Genomic DNA, 18,716 nt, shown 5'->3' on the forward strand with positions numbered 1-18,716 from the left:
TACTGCCGTTTTCAGTTTTAAAAATGGATTTTTTTAGATGAATCAGTCTAGGCATTCGTTTGATTCTTCTTTCCTTAAAAATAATTCATACAATTGTACATTTAGGAAAACTAGTTCAAGTGAATGAATTCAAAATGCGGTTAATTCAGGGTGATGATGATAGTTGTTCAGCTTATTGCATCATTTGTTGAACTTCATTTATTGTTAAATACGATGGGATTAAAGCATTTACGCAGCATGCTGACTGCAAGAAGCATGAAAAAGAAGTGCCTCTTCTTGTTTATCTTCTCCTTGCCCTCAGTCATTGAGTCAGCAAAAGAAGCAGTTTCCAAAGATGGTGACCCTAAGTGACATGATGGAATAGTTCCTTGAGCAAAATGGAATTAATTAGTTAATTTCTTTGGGGATAGTGTTTCAAAATTAATTTTATCTGAAATAAGATTACAAATTTGTTTTTTAGTACCCAATAAAAGCATGCTTATCTACATATAAATGGAGAATTTTTAGATTTTTTTCAAAAGATTTATTCTGGATTTCCCAATTGTTTTCCATTCTTAAGCTTGATGTTTATTAATTAACAAATGTACCATGCTTGTAATGTAAATCGTTAATTTTTCTAAACAAAAATAAACTTTAGAAACTATTCAAAAGAATCAGAATCGGGAGTTTTTGGCAGAATTGAAATTAAAATCGAGAGAAGTTTTGGTATCATTCCATCACTATATTTATTTTAAAGAATTAGGTTTTAAATTTAAAAACTATCTGATAATCTTATAAAATGTGTTCTTTAATAATTTAAAATGCATTTAATTTGTAACCAGGTTTAAAAACTTAAAATAAAATTTTGCATTTATTTTAAAAAAGTCGCTTCAGAAAAACATGTCTAATGAGCAATTGTTTATTGACATCGTCATAATGCCGGGCTGCAATTTTTAATAATATTTTTAATTTATTTCATTTAAAATATATGCCCTCCACATCAAATTAGTAGTGTCTTGCCCCTGTACATCATACTTTCCTGCTAGCAATAGAGTTGTGCCAGTCATCTATCTTTCAGGAAAAAATTTTTTAATTGAAATAACATGACTTATGGTGCAAACTGGAAGTTCACACATAGTTAATTGAGGCTTCCTGCCCCTAAGGTTTTCATATCTGTCTCTTCTTTCATCTATCTAACTACATTCTTGAGATTAAGGAAAGACAGACACACAGACAGACAAAAGTGGGAATTTATAGGTCTACAACTTTTTCAAATTGCAGCCCAACAGAATTTGTAAGATAAACTTTTTCCTCAAGTTCTTGTTTTAAAAAGACCACAATCTTAGCTATCGATTAAATTTTTGCTTTCAATAAAAAGTAGCAGAAATCTATATTTGACAATATACTTGGAAACATACTTAAAATTTTCTGCCCAGAAATATTTAAAGCAGAACAACTTTTCTGTTTTCTTTTTTCTTAACAGAAATACATTAGACAACCAAACAATATATACAATGCCAATTAGTGCCATCTAAAAATGTTGTGTCCTCTTTTCTGCCAAAATGTTTGAATAATATGACATTCCCAGTGACACTTCAATGGGATTCAAAAAATGATTGCTTGTGTTGCATGTAGAAACAGAGAAATTGAGCAGTATTGAACCCTGTTTTTGGCCCTCTTTCAGTTGTAAATAATTTGCTTTTTCTGTCATAAAGTGCTTTTTTCTACTCAGAAAATGTCAAGTTTGTCCCTACCCTTATAAATAATGCAATCAATTTTTGTATAGAGAGATGTTAATTGTTTATTTTTAACTGATATTTATATTTTCAACTAATATAACAATGTTTTCTATTCACTTCTGTGCATTAATTAATTATAAATGAATTACTTTATAATACACTTAAAAACTGATGATGATCAAAAATTTTGAATATAGTTTGGTTAAGGTTAAATAAAAACATCAGTAATACAGTATCATTATATTAAGTAAAAGCAAAAACAATGAAAACATTTTTAATGTATTTTGCAATTTTAAATTATTTAATAGAAAATATATATGTATATACACAAACACTGTATAATATTTATTACTAAGTACAAAAAGATAAAATTTTAATTACATTTTCTGCATAATTTTATGTTAATTATGATTTGAACCATTAAAAAAGATATTATTTTATTTTATGTTTTTTAGAAAAAAAATCCTTACTATATTTATCCATCTTATTCACTCATATTCTCACACACATAAAACAAGGCATTATTAAAAACAGTCTTATTTTATTATAAGATTAATATTTTCACCTAATAATACATATATTTGTAAGTTATTTTTGTTAATAACTATAATTTAACTTACAAATATTTGTAATCATTAAATGAAATTATTATTTTCATTTAATGATTATACACACAGCAATAATAATAATAATTTTTTTTATAAATTTTTTGAAATTATAAGAAAAAACCTGGATATTTACAGTTTGAATAAATCTTTACCTTACTTAAATTTTTACTATTGAAACATATATTATTTTGAGCATTTCAATTTACTTTTTATATCATAATTAAATGATTCAATATTAAAGGAAAAATTAAAATAATGGATTAAATATAACATAGCAAAATAAAATAACCTATGTTTACCTTTCCTAAAAATGCCATTGCATTAGCATTACCAGCATCAGCAGCTTGTACAAAATAATTCAAGGCACGCTACAAATAAAATAAATTTTTAAGATTAAAAAATTTAATAATACTGTGATGTATTTTATGGAAATTTATTAATTTGTTCTCTGGGAGTAGGCTTTCCATGTCAAATGACTTTGCCTTTTCTTTTGATAAACAAATAAATTGCAATAATATATATTTATAATGACTATATATAATAAGTAATACTGGCTATTAAGTAAGCAATTCCACATTCAATAACTTGTTTTAGTAAATGTATCCTAATTCATTATTAAAAATCTGAAAATTACTGAAATACAGTTTTCATTGGCTGAACAGGAGTTCCTACTGCAACCATATTCAAATTATACACAGATTGTTCTAAATATATGAACTGTTAAAATTTTAACAGTTCATATAAAGCTTCATAAATACAAATACAGGTTCATGATTTTGGAAAATATAATTAAATTAATTTCAAAAATCAAACTCTCATAATACACTACTCCATCTTTTAGCCGCTGCTTCAATACATCACTGTATAAAGAGTTATCATTCTATTTGTGTCGAAATTCAGAAACAAACTGTTAAAGAGTGAGTGAAAAAGACTATAGACCCATGTTCAAACCTNGAACTACTATAAATACATTGGTTTAGATAAATCATAATTACTAAAAGATTTGAAAATTTTCTAAAATCAAATGTATGCAACAGTTATTAAAAACTTAAAATTTATCTTCAAGCATTTCACTTCACAAAACACCATTACTTTCCTGGCTCTGTCATATATATCAGAGAAAATATGGCAATCAGTCAATATGATCCCCCTAGATTTTTACATTTTTGGACTCTGGACTTTGAAATGTTGAGAAGTGCAAAAAAAAATTTTTTTGGGGGATTGTTTTCTGTTTATATTGGCAGGGGCATGATTTTGCTCACCCTCTTTGAAGCTTAATATCATAACTCCTGTGTCCTGTATCAAAAATTTCTGAAATTTTGCAGGAAGGTTTGTGTATTAGGGGATTGATGCTATTAAATTTTGGTGGTTAAAGGTTGATGGGGTGGGGAGATAAAGGAGAGTTGCATGTCACATCTTAAGTAGGGTTGGACTCAATGACAATTTTACTTATTAGAATTTACAATTTTTATAAAATCCACTCTTACCTTCAAAATTAAGCTTTTGCTATAATAATTAAAAATATAAAAAGTTTTTTTAAAATAAAATATTGTAACATAAGGCACCACATGCAGTTTTAAATGTTGCCAGGAAAGTTAAGAAACTCATTGTTGTATTTTTTTATTGGAGAATTCACTCATATTAATAAAAATAAAACTGGTGCATTTGAACCAGCCAAGGTTATCCTTAATGTGTCAGTCTACATGCATGTACTGTACATTCATATGCTAAGATGTGTTTTGGACATTTAGTCCCTCCTCAGTTGGCATTTTTTAACAATGCACATCACATATACACAAATGTGATGTGCATTGTTATTACCAAGAAAATAAGCCCAAGGACTGACAGTTAATGTTGTACAATATACATGTAGTGTTCATAATCATACAACATACAATATTCATTATATTAATAATAATATTAATGTTGCTACACTGGTTTAAACCCATATTGTTGTAATATGTTGTTATTGTTATAATTATAATTTTGAGATTAAAGTGGACTAAAAACAATGTTAAATGCCTATGTCTAGTTATTTTTACCAATATAAATGATTTTTGCCAATAAAAAATAATTTGGTTTAAAATATTTTAAAATATTAAAAAATTATACACTTATATGAGATGGATATAATTTTCATTATTCCAAGAGAAAGTGTGTGTTGTCTTTTATTTATTCTAAATTCATTTTACATTATGCATAGATTAAATATTTTACAGTTCATAAAAAAAATTTAAAATGTTAAAATATGCTAAAATATGCAATCTCTTAATATGGAAAACATTAATATCTGAAATTTTTTAAAATATGATAAAGAGATATTCACTTTAATGTGTTTATCTACATTAACTAAAAGAAAAATTATACACAAACAAATTATTAGAATGGATTCAAAACATTTTCCAATACTTATTCTGATTTATAAATCTAATTTGATCCATTTCCAATTTAATTTATTTTTATTAAGTTATATTAATAAAGTCTGATAGTAGTAAGTAAAAAATCATTCATTTATTCCAGTCAAAATATCTTTATTTTTTTCCCTAGTGGTAATAAAATGAAGTACTCTCTCTATTTTCAAATATTTGATTTAATGTTTTTACACATTCATCAATCTGTCAAGTTTTTAAAATTGCATAAATAGATTCATAAATTACAAAAAAATTCCCAAGTTATATGTTAAGAATCTTTTATATCATCTGAATACTTTCATTCATTATTAGTTACTTCAGTTTTNTAATATACTTGCTTAATACATAATGGACTCATTAAGCTCAACAATTCAATTTCTGTTTAACTCTAAAATAAAATCAAATAAAGATTTTATGTACAGATGAGCAGTTTTATTTTTTAAACACTAACTTTTTGGATATTATTCTTCATTTTCAGATGAACAAGTTTTTTAACAGTCATATGATTCAAACATTTGAATCTACCATGTGTTGTTATGGTAGATTCAAATGATATGTATGTGAGAATCCAGAATATTTTAATTTTATTAAGAATTTGTTAAAATATTAAATTGATGTCGAATTTAACACATTTCTGTCAAATTCATGGGAAGGAAAGTAAAACTTCCTTTGGAGAAAGATGTCATCACACATCTCCAACGAACATCTGTCCATTTGTGTCAGAAATAATATCCTGTCAGATGTTTACAAACAATAAAACCCAACTGGAGAGAAATTAGAATAAAAGGCAGAGAAATTATATTCTCAGGGCATCAACCAAAGGTTACACAGACTGCCATAGAGGAAGGCAGCAACAGAAAGTAACACAGACTGCCATAGAGGAAGGCAGCAACAGAAAGTAACACAGACTGCCATAGAGGAAGGCAGCAGTCGAAGGAGGAACAAACACTGCCACATGAAAGTATGGATGCCATAAAGAGTATATAGCCCCATTCTGGCTCTCCATCATCTGCCTCCCATTCTTCAGCCATCTCCATATCAGAAGAAAAGCTTTACACATCGACTAGACTATATACTAATCTGACAGAGGTATTATTATATATATTATTGTAAACTCTCTTTCAGTAGTTAGAAATATACTTAGGTGATGTTCGATTTAGTGATAGATTATTTCTTTATGTAGTTTATTCTTGTATTCATTAAATTTTATTTGTTATTTGTTAATCTACTTGCCTGTTCTTTTGTTTTAATGGATACCAATCAAACATACCCATGACTCTCCCCACTCGACTATTAGCCCTCCTAAAATGCTATCCAGTGATCCAGTGAGCAGAACTAATGGTTCTGACAACAAGAGGGTTTACCCTCACCCATATTCTCACAAGTATATAAACAGTGATGCTAGCAAGCCATACATTTCTAACAAAAATAGCCTTAGAGAAGTTTAATGCAATGATGCTGTTTAACACTAAGAATCAACTAAATTATGTTCTTGTTATTCTTTGTGATCTATCATAACTCTGAAGAAAGTTTAAACAACATTCTCACTCATGATTAATAAATAATTTCTTAATGTGATAATATCTTTTTGAAAACAAATTATTTGCTATATATGTTATCTTTTTGCACAACAGATCTTTTAGATAAAGATACATCATGATTGTCCATTTACTAATTCTAGTTCTCTATGTTATTGTTATCTAAAGGTTTGTTAGAGTTGTCTAATTAAATGACCCTATATGAAATTTTGAAATATCTTTCAAAAGATTCCATCTAAAAATTCTATTTACAGACTAACTACAGAAATATACGAAAAAAAAAACTGCAAACATTTCCAAAATACAAAGTTTTGTCTGATAATGATAGTATTTCTAAATTATAACCAGATAATATTCATAGTAATTTGTGTAATAATTATCAATTTTTTAAAATTTACATACAGATATACTTCAACTTACAACAAGCTTCTATTCTGATAGCTTGGTCATAAGTCCAACATAGTGTATGCAACAAAAACATGATGCCAGATGATGAGATATCATGAGATCACTACAAAAGTATCATACCATAAGAAATTATTATGCTAAGGTGACTATACACAGTAATCAATGTTGCTAAACACCAACCGTGTGCCGAAAATCTATCAGGCTAGTTTAAGGCTACTTACTAAATGAATTACATAACCAATTTGGCCCTAGAGGTAAGTGTTAGCCGCCATCCCTTATTAACATTAATTATTATAAATAAATTAATTAATTTAAATAATTTAGAACCTAACGCTTACCTCTAGGGCCAAATTGGTTACGTAATTCATTTAGTAAGTAGCCTTAAACTAGCCCGATATATTTTCGACATATGGTTGGTGTTTAGTTATATTATATATCGGGTTTAGCAATGTTTGTATGTAATCAATGTCACTAGTGACAAAAAATAATGTATATTTAATAATTCTATTTATTATAGGCATTTTAAAGTGTATAACAGAATATATAAGATTATGTGTACAGTTATATAGTTAGCAGTGTAATTGCTTTGTTTTGTACAATCATATACACCTTGCATTTACTGATATGGCTACTATGAATGCTTTATGGTATGATCTTATAATAAATGAAATAACTTATAATAAAATCCAAAATCAAAACTGGAACTGATGACATAGATGAAGATGACTGAACTGAAGATCAAAATCATTCACACTTTACCAGCAAATGGGTTTAATGAACAAATGTTTTTGGTTTATTTTATAAACCTGCCTCAAATTATAAGGTTTTAAACTACACAAATTCCAATTTGGAATTTCAGAATTTTATAGTTTGAAACCTGAGGCAAATTTATAAAATAAACAGAAAATATTTGTTCATTAAACCCATTTGCTTGAAAAGTGTGAATGATTTTGTTTTTATAAGTAACTTATAATAGTTGCATGTTTAGTAGTTTAGAAGTCAAGTTACATCTATATATAAAATTATTTTAAAAACTTATAATTTTACATTATTAATTAAATGCTAACACTTTTATATTTTAAACTGATCATTTATAATTACCAATGCCATTTGAGCCCATGGATTTCCTCCTAAAGCTCCAAATGTATAATAGACTAATGCCTGAAATTAAATGAAATATAATTTAATACAACATATATTTGTTATAGAAGTGTTACAGATTTAGTTTAACTACCATTAAATATTTTTAATGAACTTTCTTTTTATAATTTTTATAATTAAATACTTGCCTTTGCTTGGTTTGATGGTACACCAATGCCCACTGCATGCATAAATCCCAAATGCTAGTTAAATGATAATTTTCTATTAATACACATAATAAAGATCTAATATAATGTGCAATACAAATAAATTTCTTAAACTATAAATGAGAAAAGAAAAATTCTAAAAGTAAAAATTGTAAATTTTTTCAGTCTTAGAAATTAATTTTGCATTATGCATTGCATTCAAACATTATTGACAATTACATTAACTATTACATCCAATATGTATCAATAATATTTTATACATTTATAAATATCTTATTTTAATTGAGAATATAATTTACATAGGTTATAACTCTCAATTAAAGAAACTGTAACACTTAAGGTTAAATTTTATTTTAAGAAAATATATTCAAAACTGTAGCTGGTCTTAAAAATAATGGATCAAGATTTACTGTTAATTAAATGTACTTTCATTTAAATGCTGCTAAGAAACATTAAAATTTCACAAAATAGAACAACTTCAAAAATAATATACAAATGTATTTCAGCAAGAATTTTTAAGATAAAATTGGATATCTTAAGGGTATAAGAAAACCATTTTATATAGAAACTGATTAAATTAGTTTTTACTGATGTCTAAGATACTTTATATGTAATGGTTATATATGATTAATAGTTTTTTTTTTATTACACATCTGAAATGTCTAAATCACAGATTAATTTTGCATATGAGAAACGGATTCCAGCAAACTAATTAATAAGTAATCTCGGAAAATCGGGAAATATGACTGCATAATCAGTATCTACACATGAAATACATCATAAAACTTATTCAAGGAATAATTTTTTTTTATTTATTCAAGAGTCTTCAAGAGATATTCCTCATCAAATTACACAAACATACATACACACACTAAAAATAGTATACTATAGACCAGTGGTTCCCAACCTTTTTTTCATTAGCGTACCCCCTGTGGCATTTCCAACTTCCCACCAGCATGTGCAAATATTGCACTGCCTGTTTGTAGAGAGTGTCGCCACTTTGAATTTTATTTTGACTCGGTTCTCGGTCCCCTGAGTAGCTACAAGTCTTTTTTTTTTATGCGTGCATGATTTGGGCACCTAATACTCTGTGCCAAATTGCAACTTCTGACTTGTACTCCTTCATACCTCTAAGTTGGTAACACAGCAGGCAGTACAATTTTATAAACAAGACATAGTCTTGTCAATAAAAAATTAATAAAAATACTGAATAAATAATGAAAAAAATTACTGCTTGTAGAGAAAAATCTGGAGAAACTAGCTATGTCCTTTTCCTTGCTAACAATAAAAAACACTTTTTATAAACAAAAAAAAAATACTTTTTTCAAACAACACGTTGGGATATTGTTCAGAGATAATAATAATGACAGTAAACCCCACCATCAAAAGTCTGTAGCATAATCACTAATCACGCTTAATGGTATCCCTGCTACCATTGACCGACTGCAAAACATTTATTGATCTGTTGCATTGTACAATTGGCAGCATAAGTTTTTATTTCTATTTTTGCATTTTGAAATGTATAATAAAGTTTGTGATTATTGCAAGGAACATTTTTTACCTAATAATTTTTTAATACTATTAATTTGTGATACATAATATATTATTTTTTCTGCCATAATAACTAACTTTTTTCTGTACCCCTAAACAACTTATCGNTTTTTTAAAATTCTCTACACATATTATTGTATTATTCAAAGTAATTTGTAAACATAATACTCACTGTAATGCATATTACCAAGCTGTAACTGTCCATCAACCCATCCTTGATTAGCAGCAAGATTAAAATATTTATAAGCTTTTGAATAATCCTAATAGAAAAAGTAATGTTTTGTATTTAATAAATATATCTATTTTGAACATATAAGGTTTTATATAGCTTAAAAATGAATATATTTTAATATTTTAATATCCAATATAGGATTGATTAATCATTTATTGAATAAATTTAACCATTTACCACAATTTAATTGCTAACATTTTAAATTAAAAATTATAAACTTACATTTTTTTTTCCAATTAAAATAGGATAAATACACATTAATATTGAGAGATTAATAAAAATGAACAACTTTGAAATTTAAAGACCAGAGTAAAAAAATATTTCAAAATGTTATTATTTCTAATTTCAAGTTAACTTGAACTACAAGAAAGCTCTACACTTTTCAACTGCAATGACTATACAGTGATACCCCGAACTTACGCGATAGGTGGGACCGAGCGATAACCGCGTAAGTCGAATTCGCGTAAGTTGGGGTATAATTTCACAATTTGTCTAAAATCCAAGTCGAATGTATGTAAGCTAATAAATGTTCTCGTTAATCTTATCTCGTCTTTTGATTCATTCACGGTTACAAGAAATCACCACATACAGAGTCTTTCGAGTCTCCATAGATATAACAAACACAGAAATAAATAACACAAAATAAATTGTAGCTATGTGTCGATTCCGTGCGACACATCCGAACATGTAAGCCGAAGAATAGTGTGGGGGGAGTGAGTAATCAAGGGTTGCGTGGCGCTCAAACAAAAGACGAATCGACGAGATTTGAAAATCACGTAACTCCGGGTTCGCGTAAGTCGAGGTATTACTGTACATTGAATATGTCCAAGATACTAAAAGGAAGGAAATACATTGACTGGTTTATTATTCATTTAATTATTATTATATTCTAAACTACTATGTTCTTCCAATGATGATTACTTTTTGAAATGAATTTCACATTATTACTTAGAATTCAATTTTTTTCTAGAGTTGGTATAAATTTTATTTAAGCTTGTTTATGAACCAAAAACCTTGTGATTTGTTAATTACCTTCAAAATATCCTAAAATTTTCATAAATATAAAATTTATAAGCATAAACGTATTTCACAAGTTAAAATTCAAAATACAAGCATTATTTATATTTCTACTTTTGGATTTTATGCTCATGAAAACTTTAAGGATGATACAAAGTTTTTCAATGATGAGACACTCTTTTTGAGTAGTTCACAGAAGTACTCTACTCCAGAAATGAGTCTCCCATGCAAAGTCATTTTGTGGATGAGTGAGTCATGAATCACAGACCTAGCAGGATTGTTTGATGAACAATACACATATCTCTATGATCCACAAATTTTTATGTAAAATAAACTGCCAATTTAATGTAGGCATAACAGGAATTATTATATTTAAAAAACTTTTCATACCCACAATTTTACCATAGCATGGTGTAATAAGTAGCAGTGAATTTCAAATAGCTTTTGGTGTCAAGTAGAAACAGAATGATATCAAGCATATTTGTTGTTTACTTCACATCAGGAGAGGTTTGTTTGTAAAAGTCATATCATTCATATAATTGAAGTGTGAACAGAAGTTTAAAATATATTAGAATTGCAGGCTCTTTTCCCATTCCTATATCACTTCCAACTTCATTTAATAGATAAATGAAATTTTCAGAAAACCATTGTAGATGTTTCAGTTAATAAAAATACTATAAAATTGGCAGTCCTTGTAAAATTTGGTTTTACACCTGTTTGGACAACATAAAATAATAAAACTAATAGATAAATCACTCATTCTCTTTCTGGTGGAAACCATCACAATGTTAATATTGTTCTTACCAACTGCCTAAATAAAATTATAAATTCTTTGACTCATAATAACCATAAGCTTAAAACACATCATTTTTTACTGTAATCTAAAAATCAACTGCATTCATTGTATTATGAATAGTTTTATTTTAAATACATTTTGTTATGGTATACTGTTGTTGTAACTTTTCAAAATTTTATTTTTTTTTAAATTTTATTTAGAATTCTGTTATTTATGTTCCATTCAAATCATAGCAAAACAGGATAAATCTGAAATATTGAAAGCAAAAATGTTTTTTAAGAATTCTGCTTTCAATATCTTTAAATTTTATTCATGTTTCTTATACATAATGAACCATTGCTTTTATACTGAAATATTTTGTCTACAGAAATATAATTTTCTAGATCTTAAGTTCTAGTCTTAGTTTAAAAAAATGTAATGTTGATAGTCTATTAAAACTGGAATAATGAATAAAGAGATCAATGAAATCAGCATTTCATAAAAAATAATAATATAATGATATGCATTGCAATGCACAGCTAAAAAAATTAGTTGAATCTATATATATAAGCCATTATCACATCTGTAACGGTATCCATTGCCTAAAACGCCCACTAGGGGCACCCTAGCGATGATTTTAAATTAACAATAAATTATTTTTATTTGTAATAGGAATTTATTATTGATATGAATTTATTATTTATAACACAGAATGGTATAAATAATTATTATATGCCTTGATTAACCTTGTGCCAGACGTTTACAACATCTTGTGACTCAGTGAATGTCGCGCATTGACTCACGGGAAATTTGTTGAAAAAATGGCGGATACATTTAAAATCGAGGTTTACAAGCAAAAGTAAATAAACAAATTAAACTATTTTAAAGTATTTATAGAATGTTTAATAGGTAGAAATCTAGATTCATATGACACGATTGGGACTTTAAGAGAGCTGTAGGGAGCACATTAATAAGAACAAAAAAGTCAAAGAAACTGTGCCTCATGGGAATTTGTAAAGAATGCCCACTAGTAAAATATAAATGACTTGATGAACATGTTTAATGCAATATTAATAAAATGTCATCATTCTTTAATATTTCAATTTCCAAAATTTAATTTCTCTGAATTATATACTCTCATATATTATCTTTCATTTTAAAATAAAACAGATTGTTTATTAAAAATATAAACAATTTATTTTACTCATTTAAAATGATGTAAAAATAGTATGAGACTTAAAATTTATCAAAAATATTTTTAACATTTGTTAATAATTCTATTTAATACTTTAATTATATAATTCTTAGGCATAAAATTTATTATTATAAATTAATCAATCATTTTTGAATATTTAAATAAAATATATCTTTATTATTTAAAATTTGAAACTTACCTTTTGAACTCCTTTACCATATAAATACATTAAACCCAAACCACTTTGACCAACAGGATTGCCCTAAAAAATTTTATATATATATTTTTTTAAATACAAAAACATTCATTTATATATGATATTTAATTCACAAATTAATGGACTTATCATATTTACTCATAATAATTAAATGGCACAACAGGCTAATAACTGTTATATCAGAAGTACAACTAGGGGAAAGACTAAGCATGTACCCCAGAATGCCAGGTAAAGAGGGCACCAAGAGAAGAGGCTGTGCAATTATTTGAAAACTAAATTATAATAAGGAATAGTTTTTAGGTGTTAGGTAATGGGCAATGTGAAGAAAGGGTTATAAGAAGAAAGGCAAACTAGCAGTGGTGCAGACTGACTCATCACATATTGTTCATGTCCCAAATTTCCAGAACAAGAGGTGCAAGGATCTTAATTTGCCTCAGATGACAGAGAGCTTAGTTGTGCTCCTTGTTTTGTAAAATATTTTAAAACAAAATTTGTCAAGTCTTTATATGATGTTTTGAATTTCCAAATTAAAAACATTTTAATTTAACAAATATAAGAGTTTTAATAAATAAGTTTTTGAATATTTGTTTTAATTTTAATGTGTCAAATTTTATTTACCTGTCATCTTCATTTGTAAAGCTAAACAACCACCAAATTACATCAAGCTACTTTTCTGTGATCATATTTAATTAATTACTAAATAATTTGTTACTAGAGGGAGGCATTAAGTGCCATCTCTTATTAAGTTTAATAATTATAATTAAATTAATATTTTAATACAGATTTGAGTCCCACTTTGGGATAATTCTTTTCTTCCAGAAACTTCAAAATTAATTATTAAAATATTAAATTAGCAAAAGATGGCATCTAATACCTACCTCTTGTGCCAAATTACATTTAATTATTAATAGTAGTAGTAATATAACCTGATATCATGTGGCAATTGTTTGGCAAAAAAGTTATTTATGCAAAGCAAATTTGATACTCATCACAATTTCACAAAACAAGAGTAAAGTGAACTACAGCAAATGTTAATATAAGATGGTGGCTGAAAATAGCAAATTGTTTTTATTTATTTATTTTTTTAATGTTTGCTGTGTTCATTTATTTTATTTACCAAAATTTATGTTTTAACATTAATTATAATAATTACAGGAATACAATTAGAAAGTATAAATACTTCTAATTGTATTCCTGTGTAATTGTATTCTTATAGCTTTGTAGCTTAAACTTTGTGTTTAAATCTTTCTATCTCATCTTTCTACTCTTTCATGACATATAACAGATAAAAAAGCATTATGTCATGAAAGAGTTGGTTGCTGAGGAACAAAATCTTTTATAATATATTTTGCTTCATTGCTGTTTTATTTATCAAATGATAATAAAATATATAACATAAGCATTGTTAAAATTAACTTCTATTATGTAAATATCACTTTTGGATAGCTGTTATTATGTTCTATGTATGTATGTCTCTTTAATCCAACATTAAGTTCGGTAGACTATCATTACAGCTTTCAGGTTAGACACTTCTTTTATTGTTTTCACATATGTGTTTCGGATTTATATAAATGTTAAGTCCCTCTTCAGTGCAATACTATGGTTCTGTCTTCTAAAACCACTGTGTACAATGGGTAACATTGGAAAGGTTTTAAAATACAGCCATTAAAAATACAGTGTTTTTAATGGTTGTATTTTAAATTTGTATTTTAATTTTAATTTGTAAACCTGTATTTTAAAACCTTTCCAATGTTACCCATTGTACACAGTGGTTTTAGAAGATAGAACCATAGTATTGTATTGAAGAGGGACTTAACATTTATATAAGTCTGAAATGCATATGTGGAAACAATAAAAGAAGTGTCTAACCTGAAAGCTGTAATGATAGTCTACCAAACTTAATGTCAGATTAAAGAGACATACATACATAGATTCTATTATGTATTTTTTTTAATATCTTAATTTTAAACTCAGTTTGTGCAGAAAGCAAATCACCAGCAAAAAGCAAGAAGAATAAATATTGCAACATCCTTGCCAGTAAATTTTTGTTTTGCAAATTACAATGACATTTTAATATATTGAATTTCTCTGGTAGCAAAAAACATTCACTACTAATATGCATTCAATTGCTGTTTAAGAAAAACAGTACAAGAATATTTATTTTACTATTGTCTTATAACTCAAAAGTTATTAAATAATAACTCAATTTTATGCAAATGTCAATTTAATTAATATAAAGTGAATTTTGATGAAACAATTTTTAAAAATGAAGCAAGTAAATCAAACTTGCAATTTCATCTTTATTTGATTTCATAGCAAAATGTCAGACTAATGCTGTTGTCAATAAACAAAGAGAAACATAAAATAAACTATATACTGGATAGTGAATAAGTTAAACGATTGAAAATGTTTTTATGATATTAAAAATCATTTGCTGGATTGATAAAAGTGTGATTTTTTAACTTAAACAAAGAGAAATAAAATAGTCAAACTAGGGGTATTGCTTTAAATGTATATAATTATTTTTAGTCATTAAAATTCTTTTTATAGTGAGTTTTCATGCACTAATAAGTTTATGGCGTATTAGGATTGCAATTATCACATTGTATCATAACTGTCAATGTTAGAAATGATAGAGAAGTATGGGTAGGGATAATTATTGGAAATTTATTAGTTTTCAATATAAAAATTCAAATAAGAGTGTCTAATAATAATAATAATAATAATAATAATAATTAAAGCATGAGTTGAAGATAAAGAAAATGAATAGGAGAGAAATAAAAGTGAATATACCTACAGAGGAATTTCAAGGTTGCATGTCTTGATAAAATGCACATTTGCTTTGTTGTGGTCTAGCTTCTGCTTGCTTAGCTTATTTGACAGGTTGGCAGTATTTTTTTTAGCATGAACAAAGTTTAAAAAGATGCTTTTCTGGCAGGCTATTCTCAGTCTGACAGGACAAGATGCTGCTTTATACAAAGAGAAAGTTTCATTATGTCAAGTATCTGCTTTCTGCATGAACTGAATTTAAAATTAAGATATTAAAAAGATAGAAAATAATTTTATCCATATGAAACCAGCATCTTCATTGTAGATCAAGCATTGTGGCCTAAAGGAGAATTTGATGACATCATAAACTATTTGTGTTTGACAACAAATTACTACACTCACAAATGAAAGCTTACAGATCTCCTGATTACATGCTTTTTCATAATGCACCTTATGCAGTTGGGTTGTGGCCACTCTCACATCCCATGTGTAATCTTGGCACCCAGTCTGGTGATGACTTATCATACAATTAGAAAGGTTTTCCTTTAAAGTAAAAAACTTTTTCAATAATATATTATTAATATTAAATAATTAATATTAAAAAGAACTTATTATGGTATGTTATATATAAAAAATAAGAATTTGTCAAGAACAAGTTGAAGGTTACTATGTAATGATTATTTGTTACTAATAAAAAAAATCATTGTAAAAAGTAGCATCTTAAAGAAATTTTAATGTTGCTAATCAAAATAACCTAACTTAGCTATTTGTAAGTGAACAATGGAAATTATTGGTTTATATCTTAAAAAATACACACACTTTTATTTATATAAATTAGACTGGAAGGACAATTGGATCAAAATGCATTTCTAATTCATCTGCTAAATGATTATCTTTGCTTAACACTTTAATATAAACTCTACTGTATATTCATTACAAGTAGACACTATATAACATAGGGAAATATGGTGATCAGTCAGAAAATGACCCACCAAGATTTTTACTTTTTTGACTTGACCTCGAAACATTGAGAAATGCAAAAAAATGTAAGGGTTTCTTCTGCATGTATGTATATTTGTGTTTGGAGGGCACAATTTTGTTCACCCTCTTTGAAGCTTAATAACTCCTATGCTTTTTATTGAAAAATTTCTGAAATTTTGCATGGAGTTTTGTGTATTAGGGAGATTGGTGATCTTAAATTTTGGTGGTTCAAGGGCGACAAAGTGGAGATATAAAGGGAGTTGTGTCATATCTCAAGTAGGGTTTGACTTAAATGAGTAAAATCATCATTAAGTGTTTTATAAAATTTATTCCTACCTTCAAAATTAAGCTTTTTACCATTTTATAATACCGTATTTTGACGAGTATAAGTCGCTGTCAAGTATAAGACGCACCCCTATTTTGAAACAAAAAATTTTGAAAAAATCTGTTTTAATGGGATTGTCTAAAGATGCATTTTATTCGTTTTTTTATTCAAGAATATGACGGATGGATGAATCGATATCTTTATTAAACTGAAATAATCATCATTTCTTAATGTAAACCAGAGGTCACGTGATGACAGTCAACAGAATATGACGGCGATGACTCATGTGTCGCTACTCTAATAATCTAGGTACTCTAGCCATTCGGTTGAGGGACCATCTGCTTAACGGACCCTTGCACAGGTTGGTCCCTAGAGTGGACCACTACTGTAGATAATTTCACTGTAAAAATGGTTACCTGTCGAGTATAAGATGCACCATGATTTTGAGCCCCAAAAAGTAGTAAAAAAAGTGTGACTTATACTCATCAAAATATAGTAATTAAAAATATAAAAAAAGTTTAATAAACTATCATAACAGATGGTTCCACACACAATTTTAAATGTCATTGGGAAAGTTAAACAACTCATTGCTGGATTTCCTTTATATGTTAAATTCTTTAATTGAAGTAATAAATCAAAAGTTGACAAATTATACAAATACTACTATTGATAAGAAGTTGTAATTATCCTGCATAAGATCTCCCATAACATTGGCTTTTACTTTGTAGTGTATTCAACTATTCAGGGATGCACAACCTTTTTTCAAGAAGGGCCAAATTAGGATTAAGTTTACTGACTGGGGGCCGGACCTCCAAGTGATTAATGCGATGGCTGAGATTGGATGCTGGCGGCAATCTTCTTGATGTCTGGCGTAATGGCAGATGTTGAAACAACCAGCAGATTTTCCAAATTCTTGTTGGTTAACCTGTTCCGTGTTTTGCACTTGTTTAAATTCATAAGCGAAAATGCTTGTTTCGCATACATAGGCCAAACATGCTTGCACAAAATCGAGCATTGTCTTTCAGTTTTGGAAATGATGTATCTGGCAGTTCTTTGTAGAATGTGAGGAGATTAAAATTTTTAAACTGTGATTTCAATTCATCACTGCACTGGATGTCTAACAACTCAAGTTGGACATCTGGAGGGGCATCTTCCACTTTCACATCAAATGGAGTTGAAAAAAGTTGCAGGTAGATCTTGTATTTCTGGAATTCACCTAACCTCTTATTGAATGATGTAAGGAGGGTGTTAACTTGGTCAGAGTAATCCATCTTCATATGTGGGTATTTCTCTTTCATGGCCTTGCAATGTGGAAAGTGTGTAAAGTTCTCTGATTGCATGTGGGACTGAAAAGTGATAGTTTGGTCATAAATGCATTGATGTTACTTGCCAACTGAGAAACAAGTTGCATCTTTCCCTGCAATCTCAAATTAAGGTCGTTTAGATAAGCAGTAATGTCAGCAAGGAAAGCTAAATCACACTGCCATCTTTGTCCCTCCAAATTCCTTGTAGTGTTCCCCTGTTCTTTGAGGAAAGTGATAATAGGCCCCAATAGCTCCACAAATCTCTTGAGGACTGTTGCCTTGCTCAGCCAACGAACTTCAGTGTACGTGGGCAGGTCAGCATAATCAGCATCTATTTCTTCAAGAAATGATGTGAAGAGT

General features: G+C 27.8%; 1 protein-coding gene across 1 annotated transcript in view; it reads right to left on the reverse strand.

The window, feature by feature from the left end:
* The window catches only part of LOC111636595 (protein sel-1 homolog 1-like), a 94,406-nt gene that overhangs the window by 18,712 nt on the left and 56,978 nt on the right, over positions 1-18,716 (reverse strand). Inside the window, exons 10-11 of the mRNA XM_023381878.1 lie at positions 12,960-13,022; positions 9,714-9,801 (exon numbers count right to left, since the gene is read on the reverse strand). Coding sequence (XP_023237646.1) covers positions 9,714-9,801; positions 12,960-13,022 — 151 coding nt within the window. The remainder of the gene's footprint in view (positions 1-9,713; positions 9,802-12,959; positions 13,023-18,716) is intronic.

Source organism: Centruroides sculpturatus, unplaced genomic scaffold, assembly GCF_000671375.1.
Source record: "Centruroides sculpturatus isolate CEXI.00-Female unplaced genomic scaffold, Cexi_2.0 scaffold152, whole genome shotgun sequence".
Taxonomy (NCBI): Eukaryota; Metazoa; Arthropoda; class Arachnida; order Scorpiones; family Buthidae; genus Centruroides; species Centruroides sculpturatus.